This window comes from Vanacampus margaritifer, chromosome 2 (genome assembly GCF_051991255.1).
Source record: "Vanacampus margaritifer isolate UIUO_Vmar chromosome 2, RoL_Vmar_1.0, whole genome shotgun sequence".
Taxonomy (NCBI): Eukaryota; Metazoa; Chordata; class Actinopteri; order Syngnathiformes; family Syngnathidae; genus Vanacampus; species Vanacampus margaritifer.
In genome coordinates, this window is record NC_135433.1 from 28,832,308 (window position 1) to 28,854,483 (window position 22,176).

The 22,176-nt window shown below is 37.1% G+C and overlaps 1 protein-coding gene across 2 annotated transcripts in view; it reads right to left on the reverse strand.

Moving 5' to 3' along the window:
* LOC144043063 (glycogen debranching enzyme-like) overlaps positions 1 to 21,630 on the reverse strand; it is a 35,423-nt gene extending 13,793 nt beyond the window's left edge. For both annotated transcript variants that reach the window (XM_077556300.1, XM_077556299.1), the window contains exons 1-17: positions 21,491 to 21,630; positions 18,288 to 18,402; positions 17,142 to 17,352; positions 13,876 to 14,045; positions 12,444 to 12,647; positions 10,876 to 11,057; positions 10,406 to 10,517; positions 9,090 to 9,216; positions 7,287 to 7,389; positions 6,717 to 6,814; positions 6,127 to 6,266; positions 5,804 to 5,991; positions 5,116 to 5,239; positions 2,629 to 2,792; positions 2,417 to 2,518; positions 1,084 to 1,239; positions 793 to 943 (exon numbers count right to left, since the gene is read on the reverse strand). In XM_077556300.1, coding sequence (XP_077412426.1) covers positions 793 to 943; positions 1,084 to 1,239; positions 2,417 to 2,518; positions 2,629 to 2,792; positions 5,116 to 5,239; positions 5,804 to 5,991; positions 6,127 to 6,266; positions 6,717 to 6,814; positions 7,287 to 7,389; positions 9,090 to 9,216; positions 10,406 to 10,517; positions 10,876 to 11,057; positions 12,444 to 12,647; positions 13,876 to 14,045; positions 17,142 to 17,352; positions 18,288 to 18,375 — 2,320 coding nt within the window. In that variant the 5' untranslated portion in view covers positions 18,376 to 18,402; positions 21,491 to 21,630. The remainder of the gene's footprint in view (positions 1 to 792; positions 944 to 1,083; positions 1,240 to 2,416; positions 2,519 to 2,628; positions 2,793 to 5,115; positions 5,240 to 5,803; positions 5,992 to 6,126; positions 6,267 to 6,716; positions 6,815 to 7,286; positions 7,390 to 9,089; positions 9,217 to 10,405; positions 10,518 to 10,875; positions 11,058 to 12,443; positions 12,648 to 13,875; positions 14,046 to 17,141; positions 17,353 to 18,287; positions 18,403 to 21,490) is intronic.
* Positions 21,631 to 22,176: the final 546 nt, after the last annotated feature.

A 22,176-nucleotide genomic window follows, 5' to 3' on the forward strand; every position in this document is an offset into this window, starting at 1 on the left:
ATAATATTCACATTTTAGCCACACTTTTTCCATTAACTTTGTATCATTAAAGATGCTCAAACTCCATTTTAACTAGGGGTGTAAATTGCCTAGTACCTGGCGATTCGATTCGTATCATGATTCATAGGTCACGATTCGATACCGATTAATCCCGATACGAATCTATAAATTGATTATTGCGATTTTTTTTTTTACTCAAATTTAGAAAATGCAAATCAGTAAACTTGTACATGTACACTGTAACATTTGTATGGACATGTATTTATTTATCTGAAAATTTAGGCTTATAACTGAGCCACTGCATTTAACAAACAGGTTGCAGTCTGTTTCATGTTTGAACAGCAAAAAAATATTAAGGTTTAATATTCCATTAATATAACATTCTTCCATGCTTAATGTGTGAATCCTAACCCTAAGTAAGACGTTTTGTTGAATATTTCCATAAAAATCAATTTGGCCGCATATTGAATCGATTCGAGAATTGCGTGCTGTAATATCGCGATATATTGCCGAATTGATTTTTTCGAACACCCCTAATTTTAACACATTTTTTGGTATTCCCGCTCAACATTAGTATTATCAGCTTTGACATGCAATTTCTATGTAAACTGCATTGTCCAGCAGGAAATCACAGTTCCCCTTGAAATTGTGCAAATACTGAGAAATGTAATAAAAGGAAAGACATAATATTAGTGTCAAGAAAGGGCTTTTTAATATATAAAACAGAAGACAAGTGTATGAGAGCATCAAATCCTGCACTGCAACTATTTGAGCTGCGTGTGATTCTCCTACCAGGTATGAACATTGGTGGCACATCCGTTCTATACTGGTGTGTTTTGGAGTCCTTGAAAGCTGTCCTGCACACTGCCACCACTGACTGATGGGTGCTGGGACAGTGGCGCGTAATGGCAACAATATCTTCATCAACCTGGTCGACATAGACCTGTCGAGGAAACAGATCAGAACAGGCAACTACATTTAGGACAACGATGCAAAACACCAAACAGATCGCCTGACGTTCCTTGCCTTTAAATGGGCAAAGGTTACAAATAAATACTCTTTACTAAAAGAAAAAAAGGATACCTGTATGAAGCCCTGAGCAGCCAGTTCTTGATGCAACTTATTGAGTGCCAGTTTCCCAGCAATGATGCCAGTCGGTGGTCCAACCTCGCTGGCGCTGGTCAGGGAGGCAGAAGGGTTCCACCTCGGGTAGAAACGCTCCTCTTTAACAACAGAAATCTACACACATAAACAAAACAATAATTTGAAATGCAAAGTGCAGCAGTATTATATTAGATTATAGTGCGACAAGTGAAAAATTGCAGGGTGATGGCGAAAAGCTATAATAATGCCGGTTGCATTCTTCATAGTCATAGATATTGTTATTGCTCACAATTATTTATTTATAATTCTGTTTTGGTGTTGTATTTTTTTCACATTGTACTATAGACGTCAAAAATTCATTTGAACTATTTCGATTAGTTTAACATTTTTTCCCACTTTTGTTAACAAAATTATGAAAACCTAGTTTTTTTTTTTATTGTATTAGAACAGATATAAAATGTGTGATTAATCGGGAGTTAACTAGTGAAGTCATGCGATTAATTACGATTAAAAATTGGCGATTGCCTGGAACCCCAAATTTTTTGATAATCTTTTCCGTAAAATAACAAAAAAAAAAAGGATTATCATTTTTTTTTAATGTTTTTTTTTGTTTAAAAGAAAAGATTATTAAAAATTAGGGGCATCAGGCGATTAAAATGTGCAGTCGTAATTAATCACATGACTTCACTAGTTAACTCACGATTAATCCAAAATTGCATATCTGTTCTAAATGTACAAATTTTTTTTCTAGGTTTCCATACTCTTGTTAACAAAAATGGAAGAAAAAATGTTAAACTAATAAAAATAGTTAAAATGTTTTTTTTTTTAAGTCTATAGCTGTCAAATGCAGTGAATGAGTTAATAAAGTCCATACCATTGAATATATTTCAAGTGAGGTATAAAAAGATGTTATAATCTGACACAATTCCCTGAAATGACTCTCAATCTGCCTAAGCACTTTTATATTGATTTGAGTTCTCCTGTTAAGTGTCTGCTACTCGTCTTTCAAAATAATACCAACTACAGGCCACAATGTTAACTCCTTATCGATTCACATTTGTGGTTTCTTTACTCAGGATATACCAACCAACTGTTGGCAACTTTGGAAATGATTTGGAAATATAATGTCTCACATTGCAGCACAAAAAACAAGCATGAAATCTAAGGAACTGTCTGTCGATCTGTTTAAAATTTACACTGGATTTTTTTTTTTTTACAAGTAGATTAAACTGGTTGACCATCACGTCCATTTTAGTGGCATTAGACAGATTATGACATGTACTTGAATCATGTGTGTGTATGCATGCATAACCTGATGTGGTACTAATTCATCATATCCTCGGGTAGAGCCAGTAGCACAGCAGGCCATCGAGACCATTGCCGAACTCGGAAGTGAGTCGAGTGCTGAACGCAGCTGCACAATAGACACAAATTACATCAAACATGACCGGTATTTAAATACTAGCAAATATAATTTCATTAAAATGATAGACGTTCTGTAATTATATGCTCTTGATAAAACACCTGTATAGGACATTCGTTGTCATGGGTTACATCAAGAAACATGGCATGGGCAATGCAGGGCATCAGTGGGCGGAGACTTGGCTGAACAAACGCTCCAACTGGTTCACCGCCATAACGATAGACCAATCTGCCCTCTTCATGGCTGTCGCCAGCTGACAGGGCCTCTAAAAGGTGAGAGAAGGGAAATCTTGTGGCTTTAATGACATCACAAAATGGCTTGCTTATGGCCGCTGCACACCGAACAACGCGACAGAATGGGAGTAAAACGTTTGTGCAACTCGTTTTTATGTTTGGCTGGCGACTAGTTTTGCTGCAATTTCAATCAAAAATGACCTCCCGAATCACATGATATAACTCACTATTCAGTGTCTTTTACAATAATACTTAACTATAATTTCCTATGTACCTGCGACTAAAAAATGAAATGTCCTTTATTTGTTATTATTTCACTATCGCTATCAATCTGCTTCTTCTTTGACAATCACAGCATGTCGTTGTGGTTCAATAAAATGATCATATGTAGCCCCTCGAAACAAAAACATGGGTCGCAGTTTTGCATTGCGGTAATTTGGTGGTCAGGTGTGTGCGGCAACTAACTTGTTTGCAATTTTCGATTTCAGTTGTGCTCCGTTGCGTTGCTCGTTGTGCTCAAAAGTTGCCCCCCCCCCCAGATATTGTAGTTTCATACAACACAGCAGTCAATCTGTTATTAAAGTTAGTATGTTAATGGAAAATTGAATGCAATGTTAATACAACACTGGTATGGTGGTAATAGTTTTTGAGGTCCCAAACTGTAGTAAAGAAATCTCCGGTAATTGGTGTTGCTTGACAAACATTGATGACAGACTTCCCATAGTGTCACATAGTGTAGCTTGCAAATAACTTCTTTATTTACTTCCCCTTTCTTCCTAAGTAGTTTCTCTTTTCACTGGATGTTAGACAACTTTAACTCACAATATTACAAAATGGATAGATGGTTACATTTGGTAGTACCTAGTTCTATGTACATTTGTGCACATTTTATGGGGGGGTTTCCATGTTCTCTGGGCATCCTTTCATATTCCAAAAACATGCATTAAAGTTATGTTAATTGATGAAGAAATTTGCCCATAAGTGTGATGTGAGTGTAAATGATTGCTTGTCTATATGTGCCATGCAGTTGGCTATCGGCCAATCTAGGCTGTACCTCGCTCCAAGTCAGTTGGGAAACGTTCCATTTCACCTGCAACCCAAGTGAGGTCTAACGATAGAGGAAGTGGATGGATGGCTGGCTTCTTAAATGAGTGGTAATTATTTGATTACAAAGCCAGCTATGTCACGTTTCCAATCCATTTCAGAGTGATGATGAAAAAATATTAGGATTTTGTAGTTGATTAGGTTATTGTGGTTAAGATGATATATGCAAAAGAGTTGTAGCAAATGATTACATCTGTAAGATTAGCAATGTCGTATACTGTAGTTTGGTCAGCTCTGAATGTGATCATTGTTATCCAATGACAACCATGCCTGTCAAAATATGGCATTGATTAGTATATATTTTTTTGCCTTCAAAAAGTCTTAAGTTACTTCTTCAGGGTCACGTTTCATCTGCATGGTGAAGTACTGTCTACTGTATCAGAGCATTTGGCTGAAAATGGGCTATAAACGTCCGCATTTATCTTGTTACTTCTATCAGCAGCCACATGAACAGTTGCCATTATTATTTATGTTTGCAGTGGGACTGGAACGGGAACCGTGACCTGGTCAACTCAAAGTCCTTTCGGATAAGCTTCCGACCTAAATTAAATTGAAAGTAGTATAGATTTAATTGACATATTTGATTGTTTAATTAACTCATTCACTGCCATTGACGGCTATAGACGTCAAAAATTCATTTGAACTATTTCTATTGGTTTAAATTTTTTTCCCTCTTTTTTTAACAAGAGTATGAAAACCAAGATTTTTTTTTATTGTACATTAAGAACAGATATAAAATGTGTGATTAATCGTGAGTTAACTAGTGAAGTCATGCGATTAATTATGATTTTAAAAAATTAATTGCCTGACACCCCTATTTTTTAATAATCTTTTCTTAAAAAAAAAATTTGAAGAAAAGATTATAAAAAAAAGAAAAAATAAATAAATTAAAATTACTCTTTTTGGAAAAAAGAAAAGATTATTAAAATTAGGGGCGTCAGGCGATTAAAATTTTTTCGCATGACTTCACTAGTTAACTCACGATTTATCAAAAATTTTATATCTGTTCGAAATGTACAATCATTTTTTTCAGGTTTTTCATACTCACAAAAGTGAAAAAATTTAACTAATAGAAATAGTTCAAATTAATTTTGGACATTGATAGCCAATAATGGCAGTGAATGAGTTCAAATTCATTGCGGATCTAATAGTGCAGAATCATTGGACTTATGTCATAGCTAAATACTTCATATACAATCTGTGAATAAAGACATTAAATGCGTATTTTTAAAAACACATACAATACTGTACCTCGTATCAGTGATGTAATCCCTAGATCTGTAACGAAGATGTTATCCAGTTCCTCACTGCCAGTGAAGAGTTCAGCCACCACATACAGGTTAGGGCACACTGTTCTAGCCACATCTAGCATGAACTGGTCAACCAGCACCACAAAGCAACACATCAAAGTCCAAGAAGGCAATATAAAGTAATTAAGGTAGGCAAAAAGGAAGTGGAGGAATGGACATATGAAACGATTGTCAAGCCAGTTAGTGACAGCGGACAGAATGGGAAAAGTAACGCCACATTAATCCATGCAGTCCAGGAAAAGAGAATGGGAAGGAAAGTGAAAGAACACAAAATGCAGGGGAAAGAGAAGAGAAATGCCACAATATTAGTTTGTTTGAACAAGTACCTCGCACGAGGCTGCTAATTCCCAGCCGATTCACAAATACATTGTCAATGATTTCGCTGCCTGTAAACAGTTCAGCTATCAAATACAAATTGGGTCTGACCACTCTGGCTGCATCAAGCATAGCCTGGACAAAACATTACATTACAGACAGGGAGAAAAAAAGAGACTTGTAAACAGGATACAGTAGTTTTGGAGAGTTTTTTTTTTTTTTTTAATAAAATATCAGCGTCTTTACTGTCACTCAATAGAACAGGTTATTTAAATTGCTCAGGTCACATCGACGGCTATTACTGGATAGCTTACCTCTGCAACATGTAATGGTGTAGAGTGGCAGTTATCCAGTCTGACTCCATGAAAATATTTGGCGGTTATTTCCGTGTACTTCTTCATGTGAGCCCACAGGAAAGGGCAGTCTTTAGGTCCTTTGCCGTAGCGAAGTTTGACGCTGTCGCCCCAGCATATCAACTCACGCCGAATGTAGACATTGGATCCTAATGTAAGCATAAATTAAGACCACAGACACAAAGAATTAGAGCAAGACCAATCTGACAACAAGGACTAAATGTAATTTAGGAAAAGAAAAAGAAAATACCAAATCAGTAATTAAATTGCAGTAAAGTGTTTACCTGGCTCAGCAAAGTTGCGCAGCGGATCATCCCCCATCACCCAACCATTGTGAGCCAGGAAGTTACGTGTCTTGTCTGGGTCATTCAGCATCTGCATCTCCTGCTCCAAAGTCATATCTTGATATGGGAAGGTGAAATACCTGAGAAAAACAGAAGAAAAAAAAATCAAGCCCTTTTTACGAAAACTACTGAGAACAGTCCGCTGAACAATGCTACAAATGAAGAGTTGCATTTTGGATCAGACCGAGTGCATTCAGCAAGTATTCCACTCGCTGAAATTGAGAAAGCTTGAAAGAAGAACACTGGTCTGATCAGTGTGGCATGGTGGCTGGTTTGCCCTGGTACCATCTGAACCTGTGATCCCAACACACTGGAGCCAAAAGCTACAGCAGGCCTGATCTTGGTCAAATTTGATTTATTACAAATAGTATATATTATTAATGTAGCATTCTAGGTACTTATTTTTTTTTAACAACTTTTTAAATTTGACTATTTAACACTCCATAGTGCTTGTGTGTTTCTATTATTTCGTTACAACAGTCCTGGTAGGGCTGAACAAAAATACAAGCAAAGAATTAAAATAAATGTACCTGGTAACAAGAGGGTTCTTCTTGCTAATAGGGCCTAATTTGGGTCCATGTTCTGCCAGACGTTCATATGTTACATTTCCCACAATGCAGTTGGCAGCCTGCAAGCAAACAATCACAAGCAAATATGAACTAAAAAGAGTAATATAAGATAATGATTTCCATTGACTTTTTTATAAGGCTTACCACCTTAACAGTTGATAAGTAGCAAAAATGATTTACATAATGCTTAAAACAAATCACAAGGAAATGATCCTGTTTTCACAATTTAGATATTGCGTTTGTGGAATATTAATTAAGCAGCAAATTCTACCCATTCTTATCCAGCCCTTAGGCAATGTGTCATTTTCAGACAACAGCGAGTGGCAAAATGGCCGCCCACTTAGAAGGAAAAAAGAGGTGTGTTTTTCTGCTTAATTCATATTCCACAAACACAATATTAATCAGAATGAAATGTTTTGACAAGTGGGGGCGCATAGAAGTTGTTATTGTAAAGAACATTTTGGCTTGACTTCCGCTTTAAGAATTATTCCTTATCTCTTATCTTAGCTCAGAAACATTTTCTTACTCTACCTGCTCTTGATGCTGATGCACAATGTGGAGTTGTTCCTCATTCAGCTGGTTAAGTTTCTGTCGCAACAAATAGCAACACTCCTCTATGTGCTGTGGGGAATAGCTGTGGGTTGAGTAAAAACAATTACTCTTACGCACTTTCACGCATAAAAATTAATTGCAGATCAAATAAAATGAGAGGTACACTGTGTGTGATGTAGTCCATCCCCGAAGCCGATGTGGCACATATTTCAGCCTATCAGGCCGCGATGCGAAATGCAAAGAAAGTTCAAATTTTTCAACTTTGGCGAATATGCGAATTTTCGCCGCACCGCACCGTGTCTCCAAACGCGTCCTCCGCGCCGCCCCACGCAGGCGCGCAGGTGCACGTGATATGCAATCGTGCCGCCTCGCGCTCCCCCCGCTTTTGGTGACTTGTCGTGTATGTAAATCTTAATTAATAATAATTTGTTAATTATATATGACTTAATTATAATAGTAATTCTTGGGTGGCAGCCTGGCAGGTTATTTAACATGGGGTTTTGACAGTTGCCATCATATTTTCGGACCGGAATGATGTTTTTTTTTACCGGAACGCAGTTCCGGACCGTTCCTGCCCACTTTCACCCCTGCTTATAAGCCATATAGAAAAATACATACAAAGAAAATAACTTTTGAAAAATGTATTATTATAGCCAGTGTTACATAACAGGACAGACACTTCATAAGTGCAATTTGAAGGTGAAAAAAATTGTATTACTTACATAAATATAACACATTTATATCCAAGTAACTGAAGAAATAAAATTTCTATGCTACTATTTACGCTATCTCATGTTAGGTGAGAGGAGTCCCTTGAAAGTCCTTTACTACAATCACAAAGATTTACTCCAAAAACATTTACAACTTTATACTATTTAACCCTACTTAATAGTAATAGTGGTAATATAGTCATGTTTGAATCTTATTGAAAGTGTTTTGAAATATTTGTTAAATTGTCAAATTCAATACATGCTTTGAAAATTAAAGTTAGGTAAATAATACAACTACATGCATCAACGTTTTTCTGTTTAAAGCTGTATTCAAGAATCTTCACGAAAAGTAGAAGCCAAACGTCCGTTTGTCACTTTTTTAAATATTCGCATGCGAAAGACCATCCTAGCAGCTCTCCTGCTCGTCCGGGGGAAACGCCTATCAGATGTCGAGAACGTGCGGGCTCATCTTCATCATCATCTTCATCAGCCTCTGCAGCCGGCCTCACTTCATAGACAGATGTTCTCTTGCGGCACTCAGCCATTTTCAAAGTATGCGGTGAGATCGGTGGAGCTACAACGATGAATAGCTGAATCCGAAGCTCAGCGGCTACACGCTACAAACACTCCCAAGTGTGCATGCTCAGCTAGGAACGAGCACGCACGACGTCGTTACGGCAGATTGATTAACGGGATCGAGAACTAACCGTTAAGATGATCCACCCAGAAGACGCAGTGACAAAAGATTCTTGAATACACCTTGAACAGAAAGTTAAAAATAAGAAAAGAGGAATGTAAACTACGTGATCCATTTACAATATATTTAGTAATATCAGATTCAAGAAGTAGCCTATGTACAAATTGATATTCACGACAATTTTCTAAATGTTTTCATGTTGGAATGGTATTGTGGAATTGGAAGAACAGATCACTACAAAGCATTTGTGGGGAGAAAAAAAACAATCCAAATGACATTAATGTAATCCTTCTTCCACACATTGAACATACAAACAAGGAAGAAAAAAAACACTTAACACATTTATACAATGAACTGTGTTAAAATGTGTCTTACCTGGAAGGTCCAAATGTTTCAAGAGCCGAGTTCATGTCCACTGTTTTGCCATAACGTCGCCAACCAGGATCCTGGATGATGATTAGGCCTTTTTCCCCTCTAGTCTTACTACGATCTGGTTTTGCACCTTCCAATACACATACAGATATGGTACAGTACATGTGACACATAATGATCAGGTTAGTGAGATTCAAGACCCAGGACACGCTGGAGAGACTGTCTCTCAGGTGTGCTGGGAAAACCGCGGCATCCCGCCGGAAGAGAAAAGTTTGGACCTCCCTGTTGAGGCTGCAGCGAGAGACTCGATCAAGACATTACAGTACTTCACTTTCACTGTAGAGATACAGTTGTGCCTTGAAATACGAGTGACCACACAAGTGTTTTTGAGATACAAGTCGTCATTCAGCTGATATTTTTGCTTTGACTTGCGAGCAAATATTTTCATGGCGGTGCTATCACGCTTATTTGATCATGGTGCCTCAACACATGTAAACAGACAAGATACCAATATTGGCATACATGAGTTGTCCTCTGCAAAAAACAACCAATGTTACTTCATCTTATTGAGTCACAGTTGTGGAACCAATTTTCAAAATAGTAGAACCAATTTTTTGTTTGTCAGCACACTGCTCACCAGTGTCACAACAAAGGAGCCAAGATGAATTTATCTTGATGCACAAACAATAACACTGTTTTTATAAAGTACATTTTTATATATTGTTAATTAAATGCAACAGTACTCATTTGTTTTTGTTTTTCAGGGGAGGCTGGAACCGATTACCGGTAATGTCATTTCTATTCAAGTCAATGAGAAAAGGTGCTTTTGCATAGGAGTGTTTTGAGTGATGAGCCTGGTCAGGCAATGAATCAAACTTGTGTGTCAAGGCACACTGTACTGTATATAATAAAATCTGTTTTGATTATGAAAAGTTACATTAGTCATATACTCCAAATCTTGTGTGTTAGGTTATTCAGACACGATTCAAAAGTACGAGACAGCAAGAGCAAAGTCAGTTCCTTAATTTGTCCTGCGAACTAAAAATGTTTGGGTTTGACATCAAAAGACAAAAAGTAAATATGAGACAAAAGGTCAAAACAGACAAACTACAGCAGGGCTTCTCAAACTTTGTGCATCCAGGGACCGCTTAAAGAGAATAATTTTTTCCAATAGCAATTGAACACAAGTTGCGTTTCATATTTTGATGTGAAACCCAAATGGTTTTGATCTAAGGCAAAAATGAAGGATTTTAGGGTTCTGTTCGAATACTTTTGAAAGACAGTGTCCAGTATCTGAGCGGAATTGTTGTACTACTGACCATTTTGCAAGAGAGTTCTGAACTGCTCCACAGCACTGTCCACTTTCACCTGGAAGAACTCCCACAGTTTGATCTGAGGGTACACATCCTGCCACAGCACACTTCGGATCTCCTGACAAACACACACAAGTACGCAAACACACAAGAACACACAGAAAATAGTTTGAAATTCAAATGTTACACACTATTGTATCGTCAAATAAATAAATAAATAAATGAAATTGTATGCTATCATTTTTTTTATTTTTTTTTTTGTAGGACCATCTCCCCCGATCGCTTAATTTAAACGACGGACAATTCTAGGAAGAGTCTTGGCGGTTCTGAACTTTGTCCATTTACAGATGATAAAGGCCACTAATCTCATTTGAATATTCAAATTCAATGTTGCAGAACATTTCCTGTACCCTCCTCAGATCTATTCCTCAACAGCAGTCTCAAAGATAAAGTGCAAAAAGCAGTCGTGCACTTACATTCAGATGATTTTCATTGGTGATATCGGCAGAAAGGCCAATGTCCTTGTACCGCCCTTCTGCTATTCTGGTGGTTAGATGCCAGATGGCTCTGTCCAAGACCCAGGCTGGACGTAGATGGGGAGAGTTCACCAGGTTGTAACCACATTCGGGATGCTCTCGGATCCACTTGCTATTAGCGGCTGCATACAGGAAAAGAAAAATGAAGAAAAGTGTCTCTCGATTGTAGAATTTGCCAATCATATGCCAACCTTCTGCACAATATTGTGGACATCAGGAAGAAATTTGTAACCATCAACCATGATTTGTTTTAAAATAAAACCCTTGTGATTGTGTTGCGAGGAAAAATCATAAAAACTATGTCAGTGTCCAAATACTTCTGGACCACATCCTATTGACCATTTGCACCGACGTCACGTGATCACGTGACTGCCCTATGACGGACGGCGGAAGGAAATGATTGTTGAATGGAAGTGAACCTGACCCGGAGCAAAGCAACTTAGTGACTTAGCGACTGTTATTTTACAAATTAAAAGTTATTATTGCCAATAGAGACTTCAAAAAAATGTTCGCCTGTCAGTCAAAGTTGCACATTTAATCGGGACTCATAGAGCGCGATATTTACTTAAGTTGGAGATCGCTAGTTTGAAAACAGCCCCTTACCTTCTGTTGCCTGCTGTTTTTACCAAGTTAATCAAATCCCCGACTTTGCCGGAATTCACAGCGCACGACCTAAATCACTATGTAGTCAATGCCGTCTCTTCTGATTCAAAAGCTTGTCGCTGGCTGAGTCTCTGGGACGAGATGCTACGCTCACACCGGGGGACAATATACCTCGTAATGCAAAGGTAAAACTTGTGTATCATGCTAACTGACTTATTTTTAAATAGTCTGTTTTTATATTGAGACGCTGTGATGATGTTATGTTACTATGTTTACTAGCATGGAACAAATCGCAGTGGCAAGCTATGCAGTAATTTCGTGAATATGACTCCGGCTCCAGAAAAACTCCAAGCACAAAGACGAAATCTCCCATTATTAATAGTTTTGAAGAAGGTACATTTTAAAACTAAGCTATGTGTTCGTGCAGTTGTAGTGGACGCTAACTATCTGGCTCGTTAATGTGATTTGAAACACTCAATTCGACACCTCTGTTACAATCTTTGTTAGAGTGTACGTTTACTAATAAAATGTATGAACATTTATCTACTAACCTCGCAAAAAATAATTGCTGCAAATCCGTGAATACTTTGTGGACTGCCCGTCCTTTCTGTTGATTGCTGCTATCAATCGACGTCTTTTGTCTTCATTAGTAGGTATGCGATAAAAAGCAACATTTGGTTTACTCCTTTGTCTGTCTGTACAACCGACCGCACAGCAAGTTATGACCATTTTATAAAATAATCAATTAGATAAAGGACTTTACGCTGTATGAGATTCAATGGTTCCAATACAGGCAAGTGGCTCTTTTGCCGTCCAGTGTCGCCGAGTGGGCGTTCCCATGAGGGCTGTGACGTCACGTGCAAAAGGTCAATACAACACACATCAACACATATTCAGTCACCTACCAGTATGGTTGTACACCACATCAGTAATACACAGCATGTTCCATTCTTTCTTCATCTTCTCCACTAGTGCCCCCACATCTGTCCAGCTATAGTTTCGGCCATCCGGGCTGAACTCAGGGCTAAAGGTCAGCTGGTCTGCCAAGGAGTAACATGACCTGGATTCTCCTAGCGTCTGCAAAGGCGTGAAATGGATCATGTTGTACCCTAGGAAATGGAATAAACATATGCATTATTCGCGTATGATATGGTACACGCTTGATTGCTACATTCCCGGGAAAAAAAACAGCCACACATGAATAATAATGATGAATCTGCGTTCAAGGTAATGTGCACAAATGCACACAGCCGAGACAGAATCAAACTCTCAGGTGATAAGTACACTATAAAAAGAGAATTGTTGTATTCAATTAGGATTAATTTTGGATTCATTTAATGAGTTCATTAAACTTAATAAATTAATTTTGGATTGTTTTGGATTAACTTAATTCAAATGAATACATTAAGTTTAATGAACTCATAATTAATTAAACTTAATATATTCACTTTGTACTAGGGTTGTGTAATTCATCGAAATTCAATTACAATTTCAATTATCACACTCCACAATTATAAAATCAACATAATCGCAAAAAAAGATTATTAATACAAATTTTTGAGTTGCTTAAATTTCTACATTTGCACCTTTTTTAAATTTTAAAATAACTAACCATCCATCCATCCATTTTCTTAACCGCTTGTCTTCACAAGGGAGGGGGGCGCTTGGAGCATATACCAGCTGGCTTCGGGCAGTAGTTAAAATAACTAATTTAATACATTTTGTTTCATCCAAAAAGAACTTTCATAATTATAGCGTTTCAAATAATTTCATGGTTCTTAATATTTTTTAATAGTTTTTTTATGTTTAAACATTTTCTTGTTTTGTACCAAAAAATAAATGATTGTCCCTGTGCACAGTGCACATGCTGCACTACAACTTCAAGTTTTTGCAAACATAAAAATAAATAAATAAATATTATTAGTATAATAAATATATATTATTATAAATTCTGCTTGGGCCAAAAGGAGCTTACATAATTATAGTGTTTCTACTTTTTTATTTATTTATTGGTCTTAATATTTTTAAATGCTTAAACATGTTCTTGTTTTGTACAAAAAAATAAAATAATTGTTTGAATAATCATGATTTCAATTATTGCTAAAATAATCGTGATTATTTGTTTTCCATAATCAAGCAGCCCAACTTTGTATTAACTTAATTCAATTGTGTGTCACCAATTGAAGCAATTTTTTAAAAAAAGTTGGTCAACAATTAAATTTGTAATCTTAAATTGGTTCAACAATTCTCTTTTTAGAGTGTATGATGACATCAGTTCCATATACAGTATAGTGCGTTTGGTAAAATGTTCTGCTTAAAAAGAAGTCACACACATACCTGACTCCTTTGCAACTTGCAATCTGGCTGGCCAGTCATCCAAGTGTCCCAAACACTTGGATAAATAGGTCTGAATGCTGATGCAATCTAATGGGAGGACGCGGTTCTCTGGTCCAACACGAAGAACTGGGTTGACAACAATGTAGCCTCCTCCAGACTTCTCCGTGTCTCTGTGAGGGGAAAAAAGTTATTTTTCAATTTGAATGCAACTCCATATACTGTACTGTGTCTCCATAAATTATCTTTACAATTGAATAAAAAGTCAGTAAGGGGAGCCATAAATTGATGCCAATAAAGCTTTATATTTAATTGCTTCAGTTCAATGAGATATGAGGTGAATAAATGTGATGTAAAAAAAAACCATACTCCATTATGTGAGGAAGTGGACTATTCATTGACTTGTGCTAATGAGTAACAATAACACTGTGGAACATAATATTTATTCAGTTGGGTCTGACAGCTGCTTTTAACTTTTGGGTACGGAATCCAAAACTGGTCTCAGTTTTTCTCTATCATGTCAGGTTTTTGAGCTGCAGGATCCGTTTTAAAAAAAGAAGAATACATTTTTTTTTTTTTTTAAATGTGTATGTTAATAAAACACTAAGATAACAGCTAAGCTTTGAAAACTACAAAAAAAAGCACAAGTATGCCAGCTTTCCGTTTGCAGATATTGATCTAAAGGTCTCAACTGTGACTGCACAAACAAGTTGCCACATAGCTGTCGATGAGTCCAATCGTAATCAGCTCTTCTTACTACAGTTTTACTACAGCTAATCTGCAAGGGAAGCTGTGGGGAACAAAACATAGGCCCGGTTTCACAGACAAGGCTTATATCAAGACAGGACTAGGCCTAAATCAAATTACTAACGCTAGTTCATTTAAGTGGCTTGCATGAGTGTGTCTTAAATCTGTCTTAGTTGGTCCTAGACTATGAAGGAGTCCTGAAGTAAGCTTAAACGAAAATGGTGCTAATGAAAACCTGAAATGGAATTCAGGACAACTTTGATGGAGGAAACTCTGGCCCGAAAGCATGGCTGAAAGAAAAAGAACACATCAAAAAGCTATAGAGTATGAAAACAAAAACCTCTACAGAAACAAATTGTGGGAAACCATGCTGTTATTGAAAGTAAATCCCATACAGCTGCCATTGAACATAAGAGGAGTGCTTGGGCTGCCATTTGCAATTAATTTCAATGCAAATAACTGCGGTTGTCTGTTATGAGTTCACATACACCATAAAATTCCATGACATTGCTTACTTACACTGAATGATATACACTGTAGAAGAAACCAGGTAATGAACATTTGGACAATGGAGAAGAAAAACTGAACCCAAATTAGTTACCACTTGTAAATACAGATTATTCCACTGTCTGTCTCTCCCATTATTTTTATTTCATTCTAAGAACAATGTAAGTTTTTCTAATACTGATGTTTTCCCAGAGGAAATTACTCTAACCCTTGTGAAGGAGCGATTGCACAAAGACTGTGAATCCTCTACATCTGGTAAGGCATCCCTGAAGAGAAGATGTTGCCTTCCAAGCAGAGAACCAAAAAGGATGTCCATGCATGAAGATAGTCTTGGAATTTCGTGAGCAGAAAATGAAATATATGAAAGACATGAAAACTTTAATTTTGCACGTAGAATATGAATATGAAATTAGAAGAGAGAGATGTTCAAAGACAGATGTATGAGAAAGCTGTGTAATGATTTTTTTTATTTTTTATTTTTAAATCGGACTTGAGAGTATTTTGTCCACCACAAAAGCCTTGTTTTAGTTTTGTCATTCAATTTTTCAGCATGTTATTTATATATGTTGTTATGTTATGTATCACAAACACAATTGAGGAAAAGCAAGCCATAATCAATCATTTCATGGTTAAAAAATATATATTTTATAACTGAAGAGCTGCAACTTGAAAGGAGCTCTGAATGTAAGTCCTTGGTTTTTCTGCCACCATGATGGGAACCTCTGTAGTTAATGTTGTTGTTCATTTCGATATTCTAAGTACTCCCTGCTCCCAAACTATCTGTGCTCCCTTTCACTAACAGTACTAAAATGAAGTTAATTTAATCTTCAATTTAGTCCAAGAGTAGCTCTAATCTGCACTCTTGCAATTGGTTTTGGTTAAACCAGAACAGGCTAATTCTATGACTATTTTAGGATACATCTTGGCAAGTGACCTCAAATTAGGCCAGCTCAAACAGCAAATTAGTCTGAGACTAGTTTTAAGCCTTTTCTGTGAAACCGGGCCTAGATGTACTGGGAAAAAAATGACTGGAATTTTGAAATCAGCAAGTCAATTTTGGTTTTAATCAGTGTAAAAATAAAACTCAACTGATTTTTTTTTTTTAATTCTCCCCAGTGCAATATTATTTTGCTGGGCTGGGAGATATGGCCGAAAAATAAAATCTAAATTTTTTCCCCCAGTCATTCAGGACGATTACAATTTTAATTGATTTTAATCTAATAAACCCAACAAATGTTTATTTAAATGTTTAATTTATTCAAAAATAATTCCTGTGCAAAATAAAATGTTCAGACAACAATAATGTATACCGGTTCTAAATCAGTTTTAGCATAAACTTTAACATTCATAGTTTGTGCTTAATTGCCACAATTAAAACAGTTGGTAGCTATTGTAAACATGTCTTGTAAACCACCCATCCAACATTACGCCACTTGTGCAAAATTACAACTCACAATATGTAACAGAACATAAGAACAAGAGCTTTTAATAATCCAGAAGACAAAATTCGATTTTGCAATTTAGCAAATTTTCAACGATTTGATTTTCAAAATTAAGATTAAGATTCACTGATTATGAGCTCTCCAGGAAAATAAAAATAAAAAATACAAATATTCACTGATTGTCGCACCCACCTAAGTGGGGCGAAATTCATTCTCCGCATTTGACCCATCCCCCTGAGGGAGCGGTGAGGTGAGCAGCAGCAGCAGCCACGCTTGGGAATAATTTGGTGATCTAACCCCCCAATTCCAACCCTTAATGCGGAGTGTCAAGCAGAGAGGCAAATGGGTCCCATTTTTACAGTCTTTTGGTATGACTCGGCCAGGGATTGAACCCACAACGTCCCAGTCATAGGGCGGACACTCTACCACTAGGTCACTGAGCTGTTTTTGATGATTAAATCGAATTAATTTGATTTATTGCCCAGCCCTAGCAAACGGTAATGCAGCGATTTAGTCAAATCAAATAAATAAAACCGATCAATTACATTCTGACAGTTTAAAGTGGAATCTTACCCAAATCCAAAGTAGTACTGAAAAGAACCAGCCACCTTGATATCCAGAAAGCAAAACTTATCAGAGTCATCCTCACGTCCTGTTGGGTTTTTCCAGGCCAAAACACGGAAAGTGGTTCGTTCAAACCGCTGCCCTTCAAGTGGGTAGTTGGTGTGCACTGTAACTCTCCTGCCCTGAAGACTTGGACCAAGACGGAACTGGAGCTCAAAACCTGAGGAAGCATAAGCGCATTAACTCTTTGGAGTCTGAGACTCTTGTTATTTAGGATAATTGTATTTTATTTTTTTCTGTATTGTAAATACAGAAGACTAACTGAAAATAAAATAAAATCTGTATTTAAAAGTAATGTTTGTAATGAAAAGTCATTTTTAAAGGCTCACACCACTCAGTAATCATTGACACCATTGATCATCACATCCTCCTACAGAGAGTAGAGTATGTCATTGGCATTAAGCCTAAACTGGTTAATATCCTCCTTGCTTACAATGAATAAATATCACTAACGAAGACTCAGTTTGTGTAAAATCAATCATGTCGTCCCACGGGTGTCTGTGCTTAGACCTGTACTGTGTTGACATTCTTGCCGCAGGCTGCATTATTAGAAAACACTTGTGATTAGTGCTTTGTAACCTCTTGGCTGGGTAATTGTAATTCTATGAGCATGCTGCCTGAGCAAGTCAAGTCGTTAAGAAAACTCTCCGGCTGGTTCAAAATGCTGCGGCTCAAGTACTGACTCGAGCAAGATGTGGTTTCAAGAGTCTGGCAAAACTAAAATGGGTGGTTGAATGATTTATCATTTTAGGATCAAAATTGTGATTTCAGGCAGCGTAGTCAAGTGACCGCTTTTTGTTTTTGTTTTTTTTTGCAGCACACTTGAATGACTTAGGTTGGGTTATGTCAACCATTTTGCACACCTCCATACCATCCGGCCACGATCACCAAAATAGCAGCCCATTGCAGGTCACACCAACCATATTAGTATTAACCTGTTCCTTGTACTTTGTAAAGAAATGCATTTTCAAGTTACTTCAGCAAAACCAGATGCAGCGTTAGAGAATTTAATCCACAAGAAAAACAGCAGGTTGGTTGTGATATGTTCCCTTCTTATGGATCATAGCGATGATTTAAATTTTGAACAAAGTTTACCTTGATCAAGTCTGAATAGGGTCCTCTCCAAATTCTCTTTGTCATTGAGGATAAGCACTCGGATCTGCTTCAAGTCTTGAGGCAACATTTTGAGTTCTTCCTGAATACTGGTCACCTGCAAAGAGGACATTTCATCAGAATTCTTCATGATGCGTTATTATACCTCAAACAGATTCTTAAACTAAATCCAATGCATTCACCCTGGGAGGTGCATTTCCCTTTGTTGTAAAGTCACAACCCACTTTTATACACACTAAGAAATTAACAGAAATTGACATATTTGGTTTAAAAATAGCCTTTGATAACACAAGTGTCATATATATCTCCAAAAGCTGCACTGTATTTCTTTACAAAGTAAACTGCAGGTAGCAGCTACACTTCCTGTCACTTACCCAATATGTTCCATGCTGGTACACTTCTGCACTGCAGCATAAAAATCCCAATAATAATACATGACATTTTAAATTAATTGTCTGCAACACTCCCAAAATGAGTCGCTTTTGGGTCCCGACCGGCCAGTTGACAATCTCTGCTCTAAAGCACAGATGTCAAACTCAAGGTCAGCAGGCCAAATGTGGCTCGCTACGTCATTTAATGTGGCCCATGAGAACTTAAAAAGCCCCGATTGTCTCCAAATGAATAAGTCTAAAGTGTGCGTTGACCATTCATAAACTACATGTCCACAATGCATGTCAATTATGTTCTCCAAGATGGCATCACTCCACTAGATCGCAATGTATTATGTACGTACTACGTATCCACATTAATTCTACTTTCCCAACAAGTGGAATGGAAAAATACAAATAATGATCCCAAAATGTCCAGGAGGAGTACAATTGATGCATATCACTGATGTCGAGCGAAACCTTCCATGTAACAATTTAGAAAATTTAATTTTTTCCCCACAAAAGTATATTAATTTCTGGTCTGAGCGATATCTGACTGCAGCATACGCATTTTCAAAATCACACACACATGAATGTGACTATCTGGACAATCAGAGAGTGGCAGCATCTTTCACTCTCTCTAATTGGTTTAGAGTCTAATCTTTAGGCCACAATGTGCCTAATGTGTGTAGTTGTTGAATGTGATTTTTGTAAAGGGTAAAGATCATTTTGGGGCTGCTGCATCGCGTACAAAGGTCGTAGTAAAACATTTCAAACTGGTTGAGTAACTGTCATTTACAACTTAACTTGTCCAAAACTGTTTTTGCCCAAACTACACCACACATAGATTCTTTTGTTTTCATTTGTGGACATAAAATTGACATTGTAAATGAGTATGAATACTTAATATCTCACTTTTAAACATCAAGTTAATAAAGTGAGTACAATTCTAAAATTCACCCTTGCAAATTTCAGGCACTTTAGAAATTAAATGTTGACAGAAGCAACACAAATATGCCAGTTTTTTCTACAATACTTCAGATTACTCTACCCACCTGGGCTACTGCAAATTATACTACTCTAAACCTGGTAATGTCTTCATACAAACAAACGCTTAAAATTCTGGATTAAAAAATAAAAATCAAGATCCTTTCACCATTGCACAATACTCAGCAAATATAGGCCGCAAAGCTGGAAAGCCCTTATTTTTAAGGACTGCTGCCATGTCTATAAAATCCCTCACAGTTTAGCCCCACTTCCACTCTAGCTTTATACAATTTAGATCACTTGCAACTATGGTACTAGGGGTTACTCAAAAAGATTGTGACATTCCGCTAAAAATAACTTTATTTGGTCAATCAATTCTTTCTTATGCCCTGCCATTGGCTGGCAACCAGTTCAGGGTGTACCCCGCCTACTGCCCGAAGCCATCTGGGATAGGCTCCAGCACACCCCGCGACCCTTGTGAGGACAAGCGCTTAAGAAAATGTATGGATGGATGCATGGATGAATTCTTTCTTATATGACAGGTAATGAGTGGAATGTGATCCCACAAAACATAAGAAAGTCCATCTCATACAGCTCATTTAAATATATAAAAATGGCTAAATGACAACCAAATTTGTCAACATTAACACCTGTAGTAGGTTTAATTAGTCATGTGTAATCTTGCCGTTTTTATAAATATTGTACGTATATGTCTTTCATGCCTATAGCTTGTTTTCCTGTTTTCGCATCAGCTCCGTATGGCTATATTCCTTCAGGCAAGAGGACTACCAAAGGAAATTAACCTTTTGGCTATAATTGGGTGCATTTACATTTTACAATTGAAATGTTGATGAATCTACATGTCTCTCTATCACAAATAAAAAACAATGGAGGCATTCAGAGTCGCAGAAACTCATCTTTTCATCTGCTTTTCGAAGCAGACAAAAAATATATAAATCCAATTTCCTTCCCTTTATTATACAAAAATAGGACATTATTTCAAAATAAATAAGAATAGAGGAGCAAGCAAAACACTCAAGAAATTAACTTACTTTGATAATAAAATCACACTACCAATGACAGTAGACCCATGCTCCTGCAACCCACAAATTGAAATCCATCGTTTCAGATGAAAATGAAGCAGGTTGTTGCCTCTGGTTTAGGCAATATGAAATGACATCTTATAAAGCAGGCAGGGTCATTGGAGCCTGATTCTGCGTCGTGCTTTTCCTCGGACAAGGTCAGGAATCTAACCGATAATGTCAACGTGTATTTATAAAACTCTTGTCACTGTTGAACTTGCTTGACAGCCTCAGCTCATGTAAACCCTTACGGCAAGATTACAAGTTACAGTGCAAAACATACATAGCACAAACAGCAAGTGCAAATGTAGCTTCAAACGGCACAAACTGCACATTCCTAAGGAAATAGCAAACCGTTTATATGTCGAATACGTATGCAACAAAACAAACAACACACATGGCCTGATTATTATTTTTAAACCCTTCAACTGCTCGTAATGCATACATGTTTCTGGGGGGTTTACATTAGCATAACAAATGAAAGTGCACAAATGACAACACTGTCAGCCCTTTCACGCATGTGTGACGCAGTCTCGTTACGACGGAGCATCTTCGAGTAAAGTACAAAACGTTATGTTGGTCTATTTCAACATCCGAAATGTTGCCTTTTGAACCAGAAATGCCTTTGCAAATCCGGAGGGTTAATTCCCGATTCTCTCACGATCACAGGCTCCGTCGACTACGGCAGAGCAGGACCACGACACATGACATTATGATTATGTTGACAAAGTGATTTTAAACGACTGACCCCGTTGCGTGTTGACCGTATGGATTCTCCGTCCTGGGAAGTGGCAATCTATTCGCTATGCAGCGACTGTTTTACTGTGGCATTTGAGACGGGACGGGAGGCGTGGCACAGAAAAGCAGGCAGTAGAGGTTACCGTAATAACCCAATGTAACGCAACAAAATTACGACTGAACAGGGCTGGTTTTATGTTGTAATAAGTTAGGTTGATGACGATGAGAATAAAATCATCTTATTATAGTTCAACCAGCTCACCATTAATGGTTCAAATAATTTCCTTTTAAAAGTATGTGTGATTCTTTTGGCACTTTAATTCCCCTAAATGTGTTTGAATTCTCTATAACTGAAGTGCATCTGGACGTTTTTTTATGCATTGGAGTTATAGACATAATTAAACGTAAATTATATTTTTCAATCGACTGACATTGAATGGTTATACAGTGTTCCCTCGTTTTCTGCTGGGGTTAGATTCCCAAAAATACTCGCGACAAATGAAATCCGCAAAGTAGTTAGCTTTATGTTTTACATTTATTATAAATGTTTTAGGCTCTAAAACCCCTCACCACACAGTTTATACATTTTCCCCATCGAGGCATTTACATTTTCTTACATTTCTCTCTTGTTTAAACATTCTCAATGTTCAAACTTTCATAAATTTGATCAAATAAGTACATTACTGTAAATAAAAA